Here is a 23,050-nt window from a genome sequence, read left to right on the forward strand (position 1 = left end):
CACACACTCCCACCCACTCCCCCCCTTTAGTTCATGTCCATGTGTCATACTTATAAGTTCTTCAGCTTCTACATTTCTCATACTATTCTTACCCTCCCCATGTCTATTTCCTACCTACAATCTATGCTACTTATTCTCTGCATCTTTTCCCCCTCTCTCCTCATTCCACTCCCCTGTTGCTAACCCTCCATGTGATCTCCATTTCTGTGGTTCTGTTCCTGTTCTAGTTGTTAGCTTAGTTTCTTTTGGTTTTGCTTTAGGTGTGGTTGTTAATAATTGTGAATTTGCTGTCCTTTTACTATACATGTTTTTTTAATCTTCTTTTCTTAGATAAGTCCCTTTAACATTTAATAAGGGCTTAGTGATGATGAACTCCTTTAACTTGACCTTATCTGAGAAGCACTTTATCTGCCCTTCCATTCTAAATGAAAGCTTTGCTGGATAGAGTAATCTGGGATATAAGTCCTTGTCTTTCATGACTTGGAATACTTCTTTCCAGCCCCTTCTTGCCTGTAAGGTCTCTTTTCAGAAATCAGCTGACAGTCTGATGGGAACTCCTTTGTAGGTGACTGTCCCCTTATCTCTTGCTGCTTCTAGGATTCTCTCCTTCATTTTTACCTTGGCTAATGTAATTATGATGTGTCTTGGTGTGTTTCTTCTTGGGTCTAACTTCTTTGGGACTCTGAGCTTCCTGGACTTCCTGGAAGTCTATTTCCTTTGCCACCATGGGGAAGTTCTTTATTATTTGTTCAAATACATTTTCAATTTGTTGCTCTACCTCTTCCCCTTCTGGTACCCCTATAATTCAGATGTTGAAATGTTTAAAGATGTCCTGGAGGTTCCCAAGCTTCTCCTCATTTTTTTGAATTCTTATTTCTCCATTCTTTCCTGTTTGGTTGTTTTTTTCCTTCCTTCTGGTCCCCTCTATTGTTTTGAGTCCTGGTTCCCTTCCCATCACTATTGGTTCCCTGTGCATTTTCCTTCATTTCTTTTATGGTAACCTGCATTTGTTCATTTAATTTGCAACCAAAATCAACCAATTCTGTGAGCTTCCTGATCACCAGTGTTTTGAACTGTTCATCTGATAGGTTAGCTATCTCTTAGTCACTCAAAAGGATGAGTCCTGGGGCACTGATCTGTTCTTCTGTTTGAGACATGTCTCTCTCTTTCTCTCTCTCTCTCTCTCTTTTTTTTGGGGGGGGGTCTGGTCGCTCCTGTTACGGTGAGGGACGGAGCCTTAGGTGTTCACCGGGGCTGGACACCCCAGTCGCTAGATTGTGACGTATGTGTGGGCGGGGTCAAGAGGGAACAATGGCGGTAGCTCCGTTCTCCATGGGACCTCAGTCCCTTCCCTGGGATTCTAGGTTGTGTGCTCTGTCCTACTCCACAATCTCAGCCTCACTGGGTCTGCCAGCTGCCACTTGCATACTCAGGGTCCACCTGCTGTGATCTGGAGTGCCCCAGATGCTTTACGCGCTCCCAATTGCCTTATAAGCCCTATTCCCCCTGTTCTCTGTGCCATGACCCGCGATGGGTTGTTTGTCTCCGCCCCTCCTACCGGTCTGGATGAACGGGTCTACTTCAACTTCTTGGCTGTCCGACTTCCATTCAGATAAATTTTCTGTCAGTTCTGGGTGTTATTCTGCCTCTAAGTTGTTGTTGTTCTAGTCTTGGTTGTGCATGGAGGTACGGTGCATCCACCTATGCCTCCATCTTGCCGGAAGTAGTCTCATTTCCCATTCTTTACGGGGGGGGGGGGTCCTTGATGTCCATGGTAACAGCTCCTGTCGAGATCACCCAGCACCTCCATCTCACCAAATTCACTGGCCCATTTTCCTTTTTCCATTGGTCCATTCCTAGTTATGATTTATTTGAGCTTTCAGCTGCCTTTGATTAGCTGATACGCTTTCCTTATTAAGCCCTTCCTTCACCTGACTGTTAAGTCCTGATTTTCTTCCTGCTTCCCTGGCTGCTCTTTCCCAGAGTCCTCTGCTGATAGCTTCTCCCATTCCTATAAAAGCTACGGTGGTCCAGGGTTTAGATCTTATCATTCTCTAGCTACACTCACACCCAAGCTTGTGTGATTTTGTCCTATGGTTGTAAGTATTATTTACATGGTAATATCTCTGAAATGTATGCCTTTCTACTACTCCACCTTTCCACTTGGACTTTTCATAGGTAAGTCCCACCTAAAATATCCCGGGCTCCTGACTGTGGCCTTCAAGGTCCTCACCATCTAATCCCTCCCCCCATTTGTGCTATGGCCTCTGTAACTTCATTTGCTGCTATCTTCCCCCCATTATTCCTTCAGCTGCCATCACACTTGCCTTACTGTTTCTTCTAATTGCCAATCTGCTTCCCATCTCAGAGGCATTGTGCTCACCGTTCTCTTTGCCTGGAATGTTCCGTGTCCAGATCTTTGCATGGCTTGTCCCCTTATTCCAATGTCAAATGTATTTCTTCAGAGGCCTTTCCTGGCCACCCTACCTAAGGTACCCTCTTATTGGCTTTATTTATTTTTTCTTAGCACTTATCACTACTTCACACCATATTTTATTTCTCCCTTGATGGAATATGAGCCCAAGGAGGACATGTAATTAGTTAATCCTTCCCTCTTTCCCTAGGTCTTAGGTCAGTGCCTGGCTCCTATTAGACTTGCAACACATGTTTATTAAGTGAGTGAATCAATAAGAGAACAATCGTTTTATATGTAAACATTGTTTTATGTGTAAACCATGCTACTATATCCTCAATATTTTTTAATCCAAAGTACAGAGAAATGTTTAATAGAATAGTGAAACATAATAGGAAAATGGCTACAACTGGATCCTGTTGCATGTGGACTCATATAAAGGAGTTCCCTTGAGTGATGTTTCTTCTCTTCCCTTCTCTGGAAATAAGTTGTGCTTTCTTGGCTCTTTCCATGCAGCTGAAGAACAAGTTCATGAAAAAACTGCCTCGTGATGCAGAAGCCTCCAACGTGCTCGTTGGTGAGGTCGACTTCTTGGATACACCTTTCATTGCCTTTGTTCGACTGCAGCAGGCTGTCATGCTGGGAGCCCTGACTGAGGTTCCCGTGCCCACAAGGTAAGCTGGTCCCTGACCTGCTGGTGTCTATAGTATGGGCAGAGGGGAATCTCTTCTCCCTCAGGCTAGAGAATCAATAGAATGAAGACATATCAGAGTGAGCATATTGGGAAGGTATGATTTGAAGGTATGGTTTAATCTGACTTTCATGCTGTCACATTAGTTAATAGTTACAGAGTAGTAACCATGACAATTAAAACAATATCTTGGACCATGTACAACTTTTTTCTTATGGATTAGTCTGTTTAAGCCTCACAATAATATTTTTTAAAGTGTAAATGGTTGGTATACGAATTTTATAGATGAAGAAACTGAGCCTTAGAGTTTAAGTAACTTGCCCTAGCTCATACAGATGGTAATTGGTTCAGAGGTCAGAGTTGCTTTAAGTTGTTCCATTTTATTCAGAAAATTGATTGTGTGTGTGTGTGTGTATAGTGTGTGTGTGCATGTGTATACATATATATGTATATATGTGTGTGTACATAAACATTATAAAGCTGTACTCTTAAATTTGCACACTTTGCTGTTATGCTTATGTTACATAATTTTTTATTTTAAAGGAAGTGTATTATAACCATGTGTTCCATCTACTGCACAGTATCTTTGAACTAATCCTGCTTTTCTCCCTCTGCAACTGTGCTCAGTAGAATTAGGAGGCTTAATTTATGGAATGCAGTAAGTGAAGAGAAGTTAATGCTTCACTTAAACTTGTGCTGAAGAAGAGTTTGAAGAGAAGTTTGTAATCTTCAAATTGATGTCTGAAAACTACCACATGAATAGGAACTTTGGGTGTGTGTGTGTGCTTTTTGTGGGTCCCAGTGTAAGGACAGATGACTTTTCTCTTCTTTAGGTGTCCCCAGGTGAGCAGGAAGGGATAGGCATCCTCCTGGGTGATCTCAGATGGCCTGGGCAGGATTCATGACAAGGGGCTTGAGGTTTGTTTTGAGGAAAATTAGGAGAACATTTCTTTCATTGCCTCCATATTTATAGATTACAAGACATTCTTTCTGATCATACAGGTATTTTTGCCTCATTTTTCTTTCCCACTTAAAATGTGAATAATACGTGTCATCATTAGGCAGTCATTGGACAGGAGCAGAGGAAAGGAGACAATCATTGCTTATTCAGTCAAAGGGGTTATCATGATTTGTGCTTTCTGTAACTTAGCCTTTTGCTTGAAGACATGCCAGCAGAGTCTTGAAGTTCTATCAGAGTGGTCACCTGGTACAAGCTAGCTAACTCAGACCATTGCTGTATAAAACACCGTACGGTTTTATTTTCGTCTCTTTGGGCTAACTTTACTGGGGCTTGAGAGAAAAGAAATATGCCAAGAAGTGTTAAATTGCTCCTGCTTTTCCGTTTTTATTATTTTTCTTTAAAAGCTAAAATTAAAAATACTTTCAAAGACTTTTCTTAAACAATACTGTGAGTTTATTGAGTAGCAAATCATGACCATTTTCATGTCTCTCTTATCATCTGCTTCTGCTTGTCTCATTCTTTTCCTCTGTGCTGGAGCACAGCATCAGTCTAGAGGTGAGAGACAGCGCCATTGGAATTAGCAAAAGGAGCCCAGCAATTCAAGCCAATGTAATTCAATAATGTTATAAAACTATTTCGGGGCAATAATCTGAACAATATATCCTAGCATGTTAACATTTTTCCAGGAAATAGTTTTATCCATTTGCTGTCCTCTGAACCAGTGCAAGCTGTAATCATTGAGTAGGGAGCCTCATTAGGTTTTTTGTGTGTGAGTAATGTGGGGCTGTTTACAATAGCCGCATCCTGTGAAATCCAATAAAGGAAATCCCACAAGGAATGTGGGAGTCGTTGCGAAGCATTGCCTCTGTGCTCTGCCATGTGCTTCACCATGCACGCTACCCTGTTGTACTGCAGTGAGACCTGAAGGTCTGCTTGTGTGCACATCTCGTAATGATCATTTTCCCTTTTGAAGGTAGAGGAAAGTTATACTAGTATTGTTGTTATTTATAATAAACTGTATTACTACTAGGCACCTTTTTGGAAGTATAGCTCTAGGAGTTCCCCTTGTGTAGCATTCACAAGTTTCTCTGCTCTGTTATTTCATTGATCTATTTTAGCTTTCTGTTTATAGGGAAGCTATCTACTTAGGGGCTATTCTTGCCATCTGTGGGAAGGCAAACAAACTGTCTTTTGAGCTTTGGTCACTCAGTAGGATGCATTTATGATTTTCCTGGCATCTTGCATGTACTTTGCTTGCTATCATCTTTGTCTATCCATAGAGACTGCTACTAACTGATATTTATGAGTTATATAGGGGATAAATGTTATTATTCCTATTTTATAGTTGAAAGATGGGGACAAAGGGAAGGTCCACTATCAATGCTGGAAATAGAGCTGTCGATTTCTGACTGTGAGGCCAGGCTTTTAGGGAGAATCTAAGGCAATATCTAGAATGGGTTGGAATAAAATACTTTAGCATTTTCCCATAAAGAATAATAAAAGCCCCTGATCGGTTTGTCCTTTCCTGACCTGGATTTTCACATCCAAGGCAAATAGCTATTCAGGGAGTCTAGCCCTCTAAAACATTAGAATGTTTACCTTTTTAGTTTCACTGTAAGTTAATATATACTTTATGTTATAAATAATTATTTGCCTAAAAATGTAGTTTGTACTTTGTCAAAACCATGAAACGTCCTAGTAGAGGGCTTGGGATGGAAGTCCTGCTAGTTCAATTCTGTCTTGTTTAACAATCCGATTGCTAGCTGCTGTTTACATAAGTAATGTGGTTGGTTATGGTTGGTTTGTGGCCCTCATGAATCCTTTGTGGAAGCTGCAGTTCAGCCACATTTTCCAAAGCTGCTAAATATGAATAATGGGTTATTTCATTCGCTGTTGTTTTCAGAGAAGGGAGTAAAGGATGGTAAATGCTGAGTTTATTCTAGAAATAGCTGTGGTATATCAGGAAGGGGGGTGTACATCCTTTCTAAAAAGATTGAGTGGTTTAGGAAAGCTGGCTCTTTTTCTGATATTATGCTCTGTTTCTGGCTATAATTATTTTGTGAATGTGAGTATCGTCCATTGGTTCCGGACACTGTTCATCTGGCACTTACTTTTGTTGTGGAAAATGCCACAGGCATCCTCCCCAGGCATGATCAGTTATATGGAAAAGCTCACAAGAGTAGAAGTGCCTCATGAAGATTCCAGAGACGACGAGACACTGTTAAAAGTCCTAACAATGAGTTATTTCTGGTTATGAGTGAATCAAAAGAACTCAGTAACGTAAATTGATTTTTTACCCCGAGCTGTCAACATTAGCCGTGCCCATCCAGCCATACAAATGTGATGTTTACTCTAATTTGTTAATAAAGAAAAAAGCTTCTGGTTAAAAATAACATCTGTCCATTGACAAAAAACAGCTTGGGTCATGAAAGCAGTTTTCAGTACGCTGTAAAAGCTGAGTTTGGCAAGATGTACTGCTATCGTAAAAGTGGTGACAGCTTTCGCTTCCTTGAGGTTTAAAGGGAGAGAACAGGTTTCAAGCAGAAGGAACTTTAACTTGATAAGTTGTTCTGTTTTCCCAAATCTTTCACGCTCACTTCAACAATGCAGTCCAAATCAGAGATTTCTTAAGGGTCTCCCTTACTACAGGTAAAATTCTCGATCTGAGGTGATGTTTTCTGCAACTGAAAGATGGCCAGATGTTCTCTCTTATTCTCTATTTCATTTTAAGGACTTGGATTTACTGAATGGGTCCTGACTGGAGTAATGCAAAAATTTTAACTGATATGTAACGTATCATTTCTATTTGGCACTCAATGACTTTTCATCAAAGAAGAATATTATTTATATATGTGTATATGTACATATAATTACTTATATAAAAATTGAATTACATAAGAAAGAGGAATTATACTTTTGTGTCTAATTTAATAAAGTTACTAAAATATTATATTCTCATATGTTGGGTTTTGCTATGATATATGTTATATTCACCATTGGTCTGCTACTTCAACTCATTCCTTGGAACTGTTTAGCAGAACAGTTCTTGGTTTCACTTACATGTGGAATCTAATGAACAAGACAAACAAACAAAACAGAAACAGACTCGTAGATACAGAGAACAGACTGACAGCTGTTAGAAGGGAGGTGGGTTGGGGCCCGGGTGGAAAAGGTGATGGGATTAAAAAAACCTCATAGATACAGATAACAGTATGATGCTTACAAGAGGGAAAGGAGGTTGTGGGGAAGTAGAAGAGGGTAAAGGGGGAATAAATGGGGATGGAATGAGAGTTCATTTTGGATGGTGATATGCAATACGGTATACAGATGATGTATTATAGAAATGGGCACTTGAAACGTATATAATTTTATTTTTTAACCAATGTTAGCCTAATAAATTCAATAAAAACTTTTTGAAGCAAATGTATGCCCTCATCTCATAGGATTTAACTTACAGGCTTCCTTATTCCATGAGCTCTTAAAATAGTGACCCAATGTCTGACAGAATTTACATTTGAGGACTCTTAATGACTGAGAGTATTTTACTCACTGTTAACAAGAGAATATCTTGGCTTTGCTGCCATGTAGTCAACCTGAACATTACCTCATGTGTCAGTTGATAAATGTGTAAGTCCATAGTGTGTGTTTGTAGACTATACTCTATGATGGAGGTTCTAGGAAGAGGCAATAAGTGGTACAGAGTTGTTCTGGAAAGGTTTTAGATATTATATATGTGTATTACTGAAAAACTAATATTTAGATACATTGAAATAATAAAAAATGGAAGGCAAAGGAACATCATTATTTAAAAATGTATCAAGTAAAAGAACCCAATGCCCATTTTCTCTTGCTGCGCTGCACCCATTCCCTTTGCCTACAGTCACGCCCTTGCTGTCCTTCCTGATGGCTGGCCATCGGTAGACAGGCAGGTAGGGTGGAAAAATGCAACCAGTATTATAGGTTGTTCTTAATTTGTATTTTGCCTTAGTGGTTAAATATTTTTTGCATGTGTTGCACTCAAATCAGTGGTCAATTCCTTTAAAAAATACATTTTACTCTTATAAAGTAACACTGTATAATACTACATGTAGTGGTATATAGTTTAGGCCCAGCTTCAAGGGAAAAAGAGTTCTAGTATCAATTGAACTTCAGGGTTAGAAGAACTAAAATCCAATTCCAATAATGACTTCCTTTATCCTTGAACAGACTTTTGTGCCTGCCAATTGCTTTTGCTGTTTCATCTACTATGGTAACACTCGAAAGTGAGCCTGCTGCCCCACTCTAGAACTGGCTTCTAAGCAAATAAGTGCTGAGTGGCTTTATGGTTTTTCTGAGATAAAATTGGAGTGCCCATACTTCAGATAGCTTCTTACATTCTTAATTTGTTTTTTTCTTCTTTGGATTGAATTTTATAATGAAAAAAAAAGGAATTATCTATTCAAGGACATTTTGTAATAGACCCTAATTGAAGAGTACTTGCTGTCATTCCTTTCTTATTTAAAGTAAGGTATATAAATAAATAAGTGGAAAATAAAATTTTACTAAGCTAAGTCCTAAGCCTTTCCTGGTCCCATAACATTTTACCTAAGATTTCTTGCCCCCAGCTAAATATCCACAACATACTTACCCAGGATGACCTAAGGAGTCACTGTTGGACAGCCTTTCTCTGTTGAATCACACTCCTAGTGTGTAGGTTGGGCAGGTAACATCAGGCAGAGCTGTGTGCTGAAAAGAACAAGAGGTAGGAAGGCCCACCTACTCTGTCTCATTTACCAGGCACAATCTTTGGGCTCATCCATGAACCTCCTTGAGCTTTGGTTTCTTCACCAAAAACCAGGAATAGCATACTTGTCCTTATTGCTAAGGGTTGTGTGGAGTTTAAATGAGGTAATGAATGTGAAATGCTTTGCAAGCTTTAAAAAGCTATGCAAATATATGATGTGATCATTTTTGTTGTTCGCCTTATCTCTGTGTTAGGTAAGACACGATGATAAGCAAGGCAGGGATTTATCCAATGTTGCCTTTAGTATATTTTTTCTTATTCATTTACATATTAGGTTTCTTTCACCCTAGTCAAGACATGCATCTTTACTAGTGATCAGTGAGGGATTTCTTCCACCATGATGAGGTGAACCTAAATGAGGATACATTTATTATTGCAAGTATCAGGACCTACTTACTGCAGAGCAGTTTTCTCAGCTTTCTTGAGCTTTATCAAGAAAACAAGTTTGGAAAGGAAAATGAAGAAACCCCCCCCACACACACACACACAAAACAACCCTTAAATGTGTATGATGCTTTATTTTGAATTTTTTCCTATTCCTCTTTCTTTACTTTGGCTCTCAGTGTGTGGCTTACTTATGGAGGACTTGGTTTTTGCTGACCTCTAGACACCTCTGAGTAGAAACATTTTTTAAAAGTCTGGAGAAGATCATATGTCGTTACCCATATTGGGTAAGGAAACGTCAGAGAAGTCTGGAGATGTACTAAGTATTTCTTGTTATTGTGTATAATGTTTTTTCCCCCAAAGATTCTGCAATTCAGTAGAAATGGAGAAAAGAAAGTTTAGAAAGGAAAAATTGAATGAACCTTTCCTTCTCAGTGAAGAAGCTTTTCAGGTTTTCATGCTAAATTCTATGCTGCCCCAAATAAATTAAACAATGGGTTATGCTTCATGATAGTTGAAAGAGTGTTTGTTATACTGTCAAGAATATTACATTTGTTTGAAGATGAATTCTAAGCCTAATGTTTTTATGAACTAGGATAAATGTGTCTCAGTTTTATTATTTTGAGTTTGATGAAGTGTGTGTTATAGCCTTTCCTTCTTTCCTCTCCCATTAGGTTCTTATTCATTCTCCTGGGCCCTAAGGGGAAAGCCAAGTCCTATCATGAGATTGGCAGAGCCATCGCTACCTTGATGTCTGATGAGGTAGGGAATCCAGACGATGGTGACCTCTGAAGGTCTCACTTGTGTGCTTTCGTACTATGCTTTGACTGTTACTGTAAGGTGACATGGTAACTTGAAGTTTTTAAATAATGTTTAACATACATCAGGTTTAAGAATGGAAAATGTTTAGAAAATAAAGGAAAATGTGTTTTATTCAAACATAAAACTTACTTTTGGAAACTGTAGATGTCACCTTATTTGCCACGAATGGCTGTACCTCACTGTAAAGAAGGCTGGCAACCCATCATTCTGATTAAATGATATGCATTCAGAAAGCACCTTCTTTGGATTTCTTCATAGAAGACATGGAGCATTTGCTGCCTTAGATGGTTCCGTTGTTGCCTTGATGACTAGATAAACGGAGAGGCCCTGTCTATATTCCTGAATGCACACAATCCTCTTGTCAGTTGTTCCATTCTTCTCACCTGGCTGATGAGCTGAAAGTCCCTTACACAGCTCCTCAGCCTTCCATGGCTGCACAGAGGGTCACCTCCTTAAAGTCCTTTGCTTTCCGTGTTGCCAGTGTACCCCTGATTTTTCTTTTGTAATAGCTAACATGTGTGTTTGAGAGCTGCAGTGTTTGAGCTTTAACCCAATCTTAACACTCAGCTTGAACTTTTGCTTCTTGAATTATCGGCAATGGTTTGTCTTGGTAGTTTTTATTTTGGGGAATGACTCCTCAGTATATTTTCCCAAATCATTTTCATCTGGTTTCTGTAGCAACCATATCAATAATGCTACATACCACTGGGAGGTGAAAGGCAATGTTATTTTACAGTATTGTTAGGAAAAAAACATAAAAGAAACAGCCATTTGTTTTCTTATGCCTCTCCATATATTCTTCGGGTTTATTACCAAAATTGGAGCATTCAGAATAACAGGAAATGTGAGTGTGGTTGTAGTAATATTAAAGTGGGTGAGGGATTGCATTCTTCAGGCTGGATATGTGAGGTATGCGGAGACTTTCCGTGCTGGGTTAGCACCTTTCTTATGTTTCCTTAGGTGTTCCATGACATTGCTTATAAAGCAAAAGACAGGCAGGACCTGATTGCTGGCATTGATGAGTTCCTAGATGAAGTCATTGTCCTTCCTCCTGGGGAATGGGATCCCGCGATCAGGATAGAGCCTCCTAAGAGTCTTCCATCGTCTGACAAAAGGTGAATTATCAGGCAGTTGGGATGTGAAACCTTGAGAAAGAGGTTATGTTTGGCAAAGGAAATGGAGTCAGGCAACTGCCCTAATATGCTTAGGCTCCCATTTAACTTGACATATTATCTCATCTCACATGAATCACATACGTTTCATTGACACTGTAAAAATGAATGTTTGGTGATTACAGATTAGAGCTCTCTGAGATTCTTTGGAGATATTTTGGGGACTCCCTATGCATGTGAAAAGATCATTTTACACAAGATGAGGCCCTGTAGATTTAAGAGGTTGAGAAATTGAGTGAATGAGGGTGGAGGGATTGAGCAAAAAGGGAAAAGGACTCATGGTCATGGACAGCAGTGTGGTGACTGCAAGGTGGGGAAGGAGAGTAGTAGCCCTCCCTCTGTAAATGGTAATGGGAAAAATATAATTAAAAATAAAGGGAAATATAAGGAAAAAATCAAAAGTCAAAAAACAAAAGAAAGTGAGTGAAATAATTGAGGAGAGGGCATTTTCTGGAAGTCTGTTATTTTCCGGGTGAAATGGATTGCCGCTTGCACAATATGCAGTTTGTTCAGCTTTTCTGTTACTCCAGTCATTCATCTTAGCTCTAAATATAACACTTTTAGAATTGTCTGTTAGGACAGCAGAAGGAAATAATGACCTTTCTCCCAGAGGATTTTCAGCTCATCTCTTCATTAGCTGGTGCATGACACAGCTGAGAGGCAGGTAAGTACAATAAGCTAATATTCTCTTGGGCTCTGTTGTCTTAGAAAGAACATGTACTCGGGTGGAGAGAATGTACAGATGAATGGGGACACACCCCATGACGGAGGCCACGGAGGAGGAGGACACGGGGACAGTGAAGAATTGCAGAGAACTGGACGGTAACTGATGGGTTCTTTTGCTACTCATGATAAGGTTCTCCTCAGATCTAAATTTCCCTTCATCTTTCTATCAGCATTTTATTTGCTGGGTCGCACACCTGTTCAGCCAACAGATATTTCTAGTGTACCTAATAGTCACAGCCCCTGGGGATGCAGCAATGAACTGAACCAAAATCCCTGTCCCTGTGTGTCTTCCTTTGTAGTGGTGGAGACACACAGTGAGCACATAGAGGAATGTGGTGATGGTTTTATGAGAACAAACAGAAGAGAAATAGGGAGTTTGTGATGGGAGAAAGATTTTTTAGATAGGGTGGCCAGGGGCAGCCTTAAAGACGATTGCAGCATTTGAGGAAAGTCCTGAAGGAGGTGGGAGTCAGACCATGTAGAAGTGGGGTTGGGAGAAGGGGCAACAGGGGACCTGGTGTGTGCTGGGTTAGCATGGTGGCCTGTGTGCCTGGAGTGGGGTGAGTGAGTGAGGAGGTGTTAGAAAGAAAAACAGAGAGACAATGGGTGGGTGTATATGGCAGAGAGAATGAACAGTGAACCAGTCTTTCATGATTCTATCTCTGTCCTGTACATTAACTCAAAAGTGAGTGATATGTTATAGAACTGAGGTACTCATAGGTCACCGTTTCCCCGGCCTGCAGATGGGAAGTCAGGTTTCCCAGATTGCTTTGGCTAAATCTCTTTTCATGACAGTTCTTCCTCCTCCACTGCTAGGTTCTCCATTTCATTTTGGGTTAAGTAAAATTTCAAGTAGGATACTCATTTTATGAAGGTATGTCTTTTTTAAAAACAATGCAGACTGAGATTTCATTCTTCCATACTTCATCTTTCCTAAGTGCACTGAGTATCTGTAGTTTGCCCCGCCCTGTGTGTATTGAGTAAACTGAACAGTACGTACACCAAATGCAGCTGAGAGCTACCGAGCACCAAGATAGACAGGCAATGCTCAAAATGTGTGATAGCCTGTAGCTGAAGTCTGAGCTATGGACTGGAGGGTCAAGACTTCAGAGACCCATTGAGTTGTGAGGAAGAACATTGTAACCAGAAGGAACAGCAGGGGGAAGACTGAGATGTGGGATTTGACTGGGAGGGCGCATTGGCAGATGGATAGGTCATTTGACCTGCTAACATTTGCAGTGGGGTTCAGCTTGCGATGCTTGTCTACCACATACCTGCATGGCTTTCTCTTAGTTTCTCTAGGTTCTTACCCCAGAGTCACCTGGTCAGGAGGCCTGTTCTGGCCACTATCACATGTCAACCACTGCTTCTCTAGCACTTAATAATCCTTTTGCCTACTTCATATTTTCCTTGATTTTTAGCACCATGAATTTTTTTTACTTTGTCTCCTCCACATACAAAGTAAACTTCCTGGGGGTGGCTGTTTTTTTCTCTATCATTTAGTTTTGTATCTCCAGCACCCAGATTAGTTTTGGGCATATCACAGATGCTCAAAAAAATTTATGGACTGATAAGTGAATGAATGAATGAATCAATCAATCAATGAGTGAATGAATGAATGAGGCTGGGAAGGAAGCTATGGCAATATTATAAAGGTCCTTGTATGATCTGCTCACATGTTTAGATGTTTTTCTTCATAAGGTGAGAAATTTTAATTTGTCTATACAATTCACTCTCATCTAAAGACCCACTGTCTGATCTTTAGGGTATGTGACACCTAATTTGGTGACTGAAAAAGAAATAGAAGAAAATTTATTATTCCAGTTTTCTGGTTTTATATTAAGTGGTTAAATAGTACCTTGTTGATTCAAGCACAGTAAGTACCAATTCTTTGTGGTTTAATAAGTGATCTCTTGGTTAATCGAATGGTAATTTATTTTACATTGTCACATGTTTGCTGTCTCCCTACCTAGGTTCTGCGGTGGACTAATTAAGGACATAAAAAGGAAAGCACCATTTTTTGCCAGTGATTTTTATGACGCTTTAAATATCCAGGCGCTGTCAGCAATTCTCTTCATTTATCTGGCAACTGTAACTAACGCTATCACTTTTGGAGGACTGCTTGGGGATGCCACTGACAACATGCAGGTGGGTCTGGTATGGGGGGAGCCACAAATAGGACAGCCCAGATTCCCTCCCCATCCCCACAGCGCAGCTCGGTGAGAAGCAGATGGCCTTTCAGTTACTCAGCGTGATTTTCTTTCTTTTTTTTTCTGGATGCTGCATTTTACTTTGCTTCTGGCCTGCTGCTGTATTTCCAACATTTTAGTAGTTATAAAAATAGCTTGATGAAATCTGGCTTGAGTCACAGTGGAGAAAAGAAGGGAAGGAAATGAGGATGTACAGTTCTATTTGGGCAAAAGCATATTAGCTGCTTTAATTTTGTGCAGGGCACAAGGCTGAGATCTTCTACTACCTGGAGTGTATGGACGACATTGTTAAACTTGATGAGAACACTCTGGGAATGCACAATCACCGTCACTTTATGCAGGATTTACTCACGGGTAGATCTGCTTATCTGTCAGTGGAATTCAGCTTTAAGAAATATGAGATAAGAGTTCTTTCTCCTATTCCTAAATCTGCCTCTTATTAAGCTGTGCAAACTCAGGACTGATTTATTGTGTGTGGACCACACTTTGTTGGTTACTTTGCAGATGGCATTCTCCTTCCTTTTGTATCAGTAATACCTCCTGTTTTAGTGACAGAAAAGACACTTCAGGTTCCCTCAACCAATCAGAAAAATATGTATAAAACTACTTTTAGTTGATCCATCACGGAGAAAACAATAGGCCTAGTGCTAGGACCTGAACACAGAGTGGGGGTGAGACTCATAAGTCAAGAGCCAGCGTCAGTCCCTTTTCAAACTCTGTCCTTCTCTTTTACTACTTGCTGCTGTTTTACCTGTGTGACAGTCCTCAGTGCTGCCAGCCAAAAAAAAAAAAAAGAAAGAAAGAAAGAAAGAGACAGTTGATTCCAAATGATATTGTTTTTCTTCCACTTCTTTTTCCTTCCCTACACACATTTATGTTTTAGATTTCTGCCTAAACACAAGAAATATGATGGAGATTATCTATATTGCTCCAAGTAAAAAGGTAGAAACTAATTTAAATAATTGCATTTAGTTTCTTAATACAATGATTAATTTTTATGTTTTAGTTCTTGTCTATCACTCCATTGCATTATTATCCCCAAAACTTAGAGGCTTGAAACAACCCTTTTCCCTCTCACAGTTTGGGTGGTTGATGGACTCGGCTGGGTTGGTCCTCTCTTTGGTCCTCACACACTTGTGAGATGCAGCTGAGGTTGGAGTTGCCTGAAGGCAGCTTGTCACATGCCTGGTGCCCAGGCTGGGACGTGTGCAGGAGCTGGGGACCCAGGTCTCTCCATGTGACTTTTCCACGTGGCTCGCTCGGGCTCCCTCACAGTTGGGGACTGTGAGGACTCCTGAGAGCCCGTGTTCTATCAGAAGGAGGCAGTTGCCACTCAACAACTCTGCTTGTTTCCACAGGAATGTGTACTCAGTATTATTTCATTTTCTGATTTTCAAAGAGAGATTGAAATCTGGTGATTTTAAAATATTGGCAACTAATGGACATTTTAAAAATAGCATTGTGCTGGCCAGGGAGCCCATGTCTGTGTGTGTTCCCAGCGGCAGACCTGCGGCCCAGGGAGCAGAAACCCAGTGGACAGGACACGGTGGGGAGTGTACGAAGAAGGGGGCCCCCCCACCCATTTTTTCCATCAGGTAGAAGTGAAACATAAAAGTACAACAGTGACATCAGTAATTGAATTTTTATAAAACATGACTGTATGCAGACGGGATAGCTAAGTCTTCACCAGTGAAAGCATCACGATAACTAAAACAGATCCTCCGAGAAAACAGGTGGAAGTTCCGGGCAGGCCAGCATGCGGCGGACAATATAGGCTGCCATGTGTTAAGAAAATAAGAGAGAGCTGGGATTTTGAAAGAGCAGCAAGATCAAAACTGTCTCATCTTTTAGAATGTAAAGACTTTTATGCAGCTTTTTTAAAAAATATTTTTCAATTAAAGCTTATAATCAATATTATTTTGTATTAGTTTCAGGAGTATAGCAGAGTGGTTGGTCAATCACATACTTTGCAAAGTGTTCTCCCTGATATGGCTAGTATCTACCTGGCCCCCTATGTAGTTATTAAGTGTTATTGACTGTATTCCCTGGGGCTATTTTGTGACTGCCCATCCGTAGTTATTAGTGCCTTCACCTTTTCCACCTAGTCCCTTCTTCCCTCTGGCAACCATCCAATCTCTGTATCTAGGAGTCTGTTCTATTTTGTTTGTTTGTTTATTTCTGTGCAGATATTTTTTCAACACTTTTGTTTTCATGGATGTTCTTCTCATTGAGATGGAGACATTATGACACTTTCCATGTGGCGTTTATTGCCTATAAAAACCACTGAATTGAACTTCTTAGCTTTAGAACTTTGTGGAGATGAGAAGTCTATTAAAGTCTATTGCTGACCCCTCCTAGGTGAACTAATTTCTGTATGGGTGAGTTCTTGGGAAAGTAAAGGATTCTGTTGTGCAACATTAACATGGATAGTCTTCTCCTTTATGAGGAATTACATAGGAAAGGCTTTGCTGATGGAATAAGCTATTTTCTGGGTTTTGAAGACTTGAGGAGAAACAAATGCTTTCCATGGTCGAGATGTTAAGTATCTATATGTTGATTTTATCTATTTTAAGGATCAGGGAGTTAGGGATTTGAAATTGTGAAGATTATCTCCACTGTGTAAGGGTGTACACTTCAACCCACAGCAGGTCCGATGCGCTGGCAGTGGCAGTCTTCTTGCCTTGGCACCGGGACAAGAGACCATTCTGTGGATTTGGTGCTAAGGCCCAGGTCATTTCACAAGTCTATGGCAGAGGTTGATTCTTTCCTTTGAAAATATTTAATGTCTGCTGTGTGCCAGACACTATTTTAAGTGCTGGGGTTGTAGATAAGTGACCAAAATAGATAGGAATCCTATCCTGACAGCTTTTAGAGTCTAGGGTGTTGATAAAGCCGTCTTTTTTCCGTACTTCCAAGAGATACCCGTAGTGGGCTCATTTAGGGGGTGAGGTCTGCTGGCTCTATTTGACACAGTACATCAAGATTGAGCAGAAACGCACTGGCACAGGCTGAAATAACCTTCAGTTATATCACAAGCCTTCATAAATGTGGCAATGTGTTATTCTCAAAAGCACAAGCAGCTCAACTGAGTCAACTGAGAACAGTGCCCTCGCTTTTTAAAGGCAAACAAACAGCGCAGAGATGGTTCGCACAGGCCCTTTATTGTCAGGCTCCAAATAGACATGGGTGCCGGGTAGAAGCATGTTGTGAAAACACTGATGAGTCACTGCATTGCTGTTGTTTAAGCAAACTCTTCTGCCAGCTTCTGTGCAGGAGGCCTTGCCTGCTCAAAGATGGGATTTTACATTTAAACATTTATTTCAGAGCTGAAGTGTATATTCCGCTCTGAATATATATAATATTCAAATCTATTTTATATATAGTATGTTATATATACCAGTATATATAATATTCAAATACAAATCAATACTACAAATATATATATATTCAGCTTTGTATATATATATACACATATGTATATAATCATATGTGTATAATAAGGTATGTATATTTAGTAATTAGAAATAAACTTATATGACATATACTGAACGTTCCCAGATATAAATGTGTGTACCCCCAACCCCCCCACACACAAGCACATTTCATTAGAAGCAGATCTAGGGAGTCACATGGATAATTTGCCGTGGCTCAGTGCTCAGAATAAAACAGTTGAAGCTATGATGGCTTCAAGTATAATCAGTTCTTAATGGCCACATAGATGACTGTGCAATTTCCCCACCTTGGCATTTTGACCATGAGAGGACTCTGAGGTTTCCAGAGTGAGTATTCATGGCTTCCTTGTTAAGTGTGGGTCAAGTTTAGCTGGGGCTTCTGGGAGTGACTGAAGTGCTTCACCAAGAGTTGGTTGGCCTTACATTTTTCTAGGATCCAGCCCTGTCTTGGATCATTTGTGTTCTTAGAATTTAATGAGAGCACACCATTTCTGAGGAATTGTGCAGCCACTCACTGTATTCTCATTACTCTCATTATCCTTTTCGGTAAGTCCCTCTGCAGTCACACTCTGGTCACCTTGCCATACTGCGAAGTGAGGGCTTTTCAGCGCCGCCATGCTGAAGCATGTCCTCTCCACAGCTAAAGCCCGAGGTTGTGCATATCAGCTCATGGCAATGGGTTTATATCCTTAGTTGCCAACCAGAGATACTGTTCTATTCATTGAGATACTTCTAATTAAATTGTTAAATGTCTATTGAATAAGTATTTATGCATAGCTTAGTCCATGGACAAGATCCTAGAAAGCTTTTTTTTTTTTTGATACTTTGTGGCAAGTGTCTGTGTTATTTAAAAGTTGTTCTTAGCTTTAGGAAACCAAAAAAAGTATTTTAACTTAAATCAACATTGTTGATTGTGAATGGTTGGACACAGTTTAGTGAAGGTTGAGTGAAAAAAGTCATTTAAAATTTTTTCCAGAAGTAAATATAATCCTATTTTCACAATCTCATAGCAAAAGAATGCAGTAAGATTTTTAGAATTCTGTGAATTTTGTGATATTTGTGGAGCTAACAGAGTACATTTTGAGGGAACTTGTCTCATAATAAGGAATATTTATAGTTGGCATCTCCAAATTTGAGGTTTTATTTTAGCACACTGCTGTGCTGAGAATATTTAATCAATCTGCTTAAGTTGGAAATATATCATTTCTTATTCACAAATGATATTCCTTGATAAGATAGACGTTTCCTTATGAAGCTTATTATGTGCAATTTAAAACAGCAACTTTAAAGCAAATTGGTAATTGCTTCACTATAGTTAGGGCTGTGTAGTGATTGCAACTTACCTAAATGTTGCACTTTGGTACTAAAATGCATTTCTTCCTTGAAGTGGAAATATAAGAGGGCATGTTAATCTGCCTGAACTAGTCCAGAAACATTGCAATTTCAAAACCTCAGGTATGGATAATCTATCTGTTGGAACGACATGGCAGGGGTGTTTTGGTAAGCAGAAATAAATGTGTATTTACTGACAGAGGAAGGGGCTCTACATTGCTCGTTTGTCTCCAGCGTGTGCTGGCCATTCCTTCCCCCAGGAAGGACTTCCAGTAATTTGCTTCACTTCAGGTACAGATTCTGAATTAAAACTGTTCGATTAAAGTGAAGCAATTTGTGACCAAATTTTACTTACCAGAACTTTGTCTTTTTTTTTTTTAAGAAAATTTTGTCAACTCTAGTTTCTTAGTGGTCAGAAAATGATCCTGACTTAGGCAGTCAGGGATTCCAAATGTTGAAAATTTATAAAATTATTTTGTGTTTGGCTTGAAATTTTAAGATAGCTTTATTTTTATAAGATATAATTGTGCATTGTAGAAAATTCAAGTAGCACAATAAAACTACCTAGGATAGTTTTAACTCATAACCCTTTAACTCATAACCCAGAAATAATAATTACTAACCTTTTCATGAACATCTCCCCATACATCTTGCAGTGCAGATGAATGTACAGGATTTTATAAAAATGAGATCATAAGTATGCTGTTTCGAAGTGTGGCTAGTATTTAATGGAAGTCTTCCCACTTCAGTATGGGTCCTGGGAGCAGTTGTTAAGACCACACCTATCTGTGCACATGATATGTGTGCTGTAATTTACTTAATAAATCCCCTATTGGTAGACTTTCAGTCTTCTCCAATTTTCTCATCTAAAAACAAAGGGTATACTAATTTATGCTTCCACCAATGATGGACAAGAGTGTCTACTTTTCTACGGCCTTGCAAAAAACAGGATTTTGTCCCATATTCTCATTTTTGTCATTCTGGGGCCATCCTTATTCAATTCAAATTTATTTGATTTTTAGTGAGGGTGTCTAGATTTTTATTGACTATGTATTATTATTTATATTAATGTCTTTGGTATATTTGCCTTTTAGGAATTCTTTTTTTCTCCTCATTGACTTGCAAGAACTCCTTGTGTAATAAGTATATTTTCCTTTTGCTTGTCATATATTTTTTCTAGATTTACTATATGTCTCTTCACCTTATTTATGATTTTTTGCTATAAAGATTCTAATTTTTATGTAGTAAAAATCTTCAATCTTTTACAGTTTCTTATTTCCAGGATATATTTAGGGAGGTTTCCCTACTCCAAGATTAGAAAAATATTTATCCACATTATCTTAGTCCTTTTATGTTTTCATTTGAATTTTTTATCCATCTGGAATTGATTTTTGTGTAAGGTTATACTGGCACTTGATGTTCAGGCCCTTCAGAAGATCTAGATACATTCTCAGAGCTCTTCCAACAAGAAAAAATATTGCAAAGCCTTGCCCATCCATTCTATTAGACTTGGAGTTGAAGCTCTTCGGTAAAGGTTTGGCTCATACTTTTCTTCAGGCAGGGAGCTAATTTGTCTTTCAAGTCTTCCCTCTTTTTTTCAGTCCCTGCTGGGCAGTGTAAACAGAAACCCTGTTTATGACAACAAAGCACTTTTAGGCAGAGAAGATGGCAATTAGGATTTGGCATCTGTGGTCTGTCAGCAGAAATCACTGATTTATAGGCTGTAGCTACACAGGTGAACTAAAAAATGAGGATTGGATATCCAATCGTCTTCCCATTGTCAGTGAGCGGTCTGTGTAACTGAGCCCTAACTGTGCTAGCGGGTCATTCATATTTTGAAAAAGGAGGAAAGGTTGCTTGGATGGGACTCAAATTTGGACCACACGAGAATCACCCAATCTTCAGAGATCCTGATTTAATTTTTCAAGGTAGAGATAAAGAGCCAATGCTTTTATTTCTTTAAAAAAAAAAAGCTTCCAGCTAATTCTCATGTGACTCAAATTTGATTATGCACTTGCATCATTCTGTCATCATTTTTGATCATATGACTTGGCTAATGCTGGGAACCTGACATAAAACTCCTGCAGGTAATTCAGAGCTCACCGCCTCTTTCCAGTGGCGATGCTTAAATGTCATTAGGCTGCATCATTTTTCTTGGCTAAGTTTCAGAATCAAAGACCTATCTAGAGAAATTTAATTTTATTATTCAACATTCTATACAGTTTGTATAAATTACCACTAACAGGGGCTAGAAAGTCTCTTTTTGTGGTTAGAAATGTTTTAGTATTGTTTTAAGCTTGAAATATAACAATAATGTTAGTGAATGCTTTATCATTTTCTGCCACCAAAATATTTTATTTTTCAAGCTTCACTTGGTTGAGAGTTGTCAAAGAAATAGAAAAGTCTTCATTTTGGAGGGCAGTTGTGCCACTTTCCTCTTTCTGTTATTGTCATTCAATAGCCACAGGGTTGTGATTATTATTCCAAATACTACATTTTTTAATAAAAAGGGCACAAAACAACAATGGTCATACAATGCTGATATGAAGATACAAAATTGCAATAAAGTCATAGTAAACAGCATGAATTTTTACTTTTTAATGCTGGTGTTACCAGTCATAGTTGCATATTTTTTTCCCTTTAGAATTTTACTCCTATGGTCTGAGTTATTGTATGATTGTTTTTTGTTTTGTTTTGATTTTTTGTTTTTTGAGGGGGGTACTAGTGCTGATTTTTCTTGGCTGTTTTGTGAAACAAGGGCCATCTTTGGTTTAATTCATACCCTGCAGAGAAATGTTCAGAAATTGTTTTGGCTATGGGTTCATTGCTATAAAGTAAAACAATTTTGTTTTATTATAGTCAATTCCATGTGTTTTAGTAACATGAGGAATCAAAAGAAGCAACTCAAAGGTTGTAGCATTGCCCCATGAGGCGTCTGTTGATTTAGGATTTGCTCTGGAGAATACTGAGGATCTAAAGGGGCTTTTTCCTTTTTTCTCCTGATGACTAATCTTTATTTTTTCAAGCTCCTCCTTTTACTTTCTCCATCTCCTTCCTCTTTTAAGGAAAGAGAAATGAAAGGGGCAGGCTGGGAAGGAAGGGGAAACAACATTTTACTGTATCTACTTTGTTGTTAGCTCTTCATGTATTATTGTCTTATTTAGTCCAAATGACTGTCCTGTAAAATAGCCACTGATGTTCCGGAAGAGGGAATTGGGAGCTAGGGAGTCTGGTGACTGATGGAGCTAAGATTTAAATGCAGGTATTCCTGACCCCAAGACATGCTGTTAGTGCTGAGCCACCCGGAAGTGACCTTGGAAATCATCTAGTTCAACTTTGTCTTATATCTAAATAAATATATTATTTATATGTTACAATTCATCAAAAATGTATTATTTATCATGTATGCTAAGCACTTCACATACACTATCTAATCTAACACGTTTACTAAGGCATAGAGAGATTAAGTGACTAGCTTATAGTCATAGAGTAAATGTCTGACCAGAGTCCATTGTTATACTGTACCAGCTTGATGTTTTTCTCATGCATGAAAAAACTGTATCTGACAAAGGTTAAGTGACATTCCCAAGATCATCATCTCCTTGGTTGCAGAAGGAAGTCTAGACTCTAGATTTGGTGACTGCCAGTTTTTTGTTTTTTCTGCTGCTCCACTGTGGGCCACACTAGGTCTGAAACAGGACAAAATATACAAGCCTCAGCAAGATGTGGGGCTGCAGTGCTTTGTGGCTCATGACTCCGCTGCTCGTCGGAGCGCAGCCCCTGCATCCCCAAGAACTGCTGGGGAGTTGGTTCTTCTGTGGGAAATCGGGCGTAGAAGTGTCTTGATGAGTTATAGCTATTAAAAATAGACACATCCACACATTATTTTCCTTTTTTTATATCAGTGAACACTGACTATAATAAATCAGAAAAGGGGTTTCTGATAGTTCACTTTATAAATTGCTTTAAATTCTAGGTACAGTTAAACTAAAGTTATTTATTGTATGAGATTATTATTTAAATTTCTGTATTGTCAAAGGGACATGTCAAAATATGGTGAAAACAGTTCTTTTCTCAGAAATCTTGGAAGCATCTCTGAGTTCA

General features: G+C 39.1%; 1 protein-coding gene across 6 annotated transcripts in view; it reads left to right on the top strand.

Annotated features, from left to right (window-relative positions):
- Positions 1-23,050, top strand: part of SLC4A4 (solute carrier family 4 member 4) — a 327,443-nt gene that overhangs the window by 223,676 nt on the left and 80,717 nt on the right. For all 6 annotated transcript variants that reach the window (XM_045858122.1, XM_045858123.1, XM_045858124.1 and 3 more), the window contains 5 exons: positions 2,930-3,087; positions 9,907-9,994; positions 11,015-11,169; positions 11,935-12,048; positions 13,926-14,100. In XM_045858122.1, coding sequence (XP_045714078.1) covers positions 2,930-3,087; positions 9,907-9,994; positions 11,015-11,169; positions 11,935-12,048; positions 13,926-14,100 — 690 coding nt within the window. The remainder of the gene's footprint in view (positions 1-2,929; positions 3,088-9,906; positions 9,995-11,014; positions 11,170-11,934; positions 12,049-13,925; positions 14,101-23,050) is intronic.

The sequence above is a fragment of the Phyllostomus hastatus genome, unplaced genomic scaffold (genome assembly GCF_019186645.2).
Source record: "Phyllostomus hastatus isolate PE091 unplaced genomic scaffold, TTU_PhHast_1.1 phas_scaffold_1674, whole genome shotgun sequence".
In the NCBI taxonomy this organism is placed as follows: Eukaryota; Metazoa; Chordata; class Mammalia; order Chiroptera; family Phyllostomidae; genus Phyllostomus; species Phyllostomus hastatus.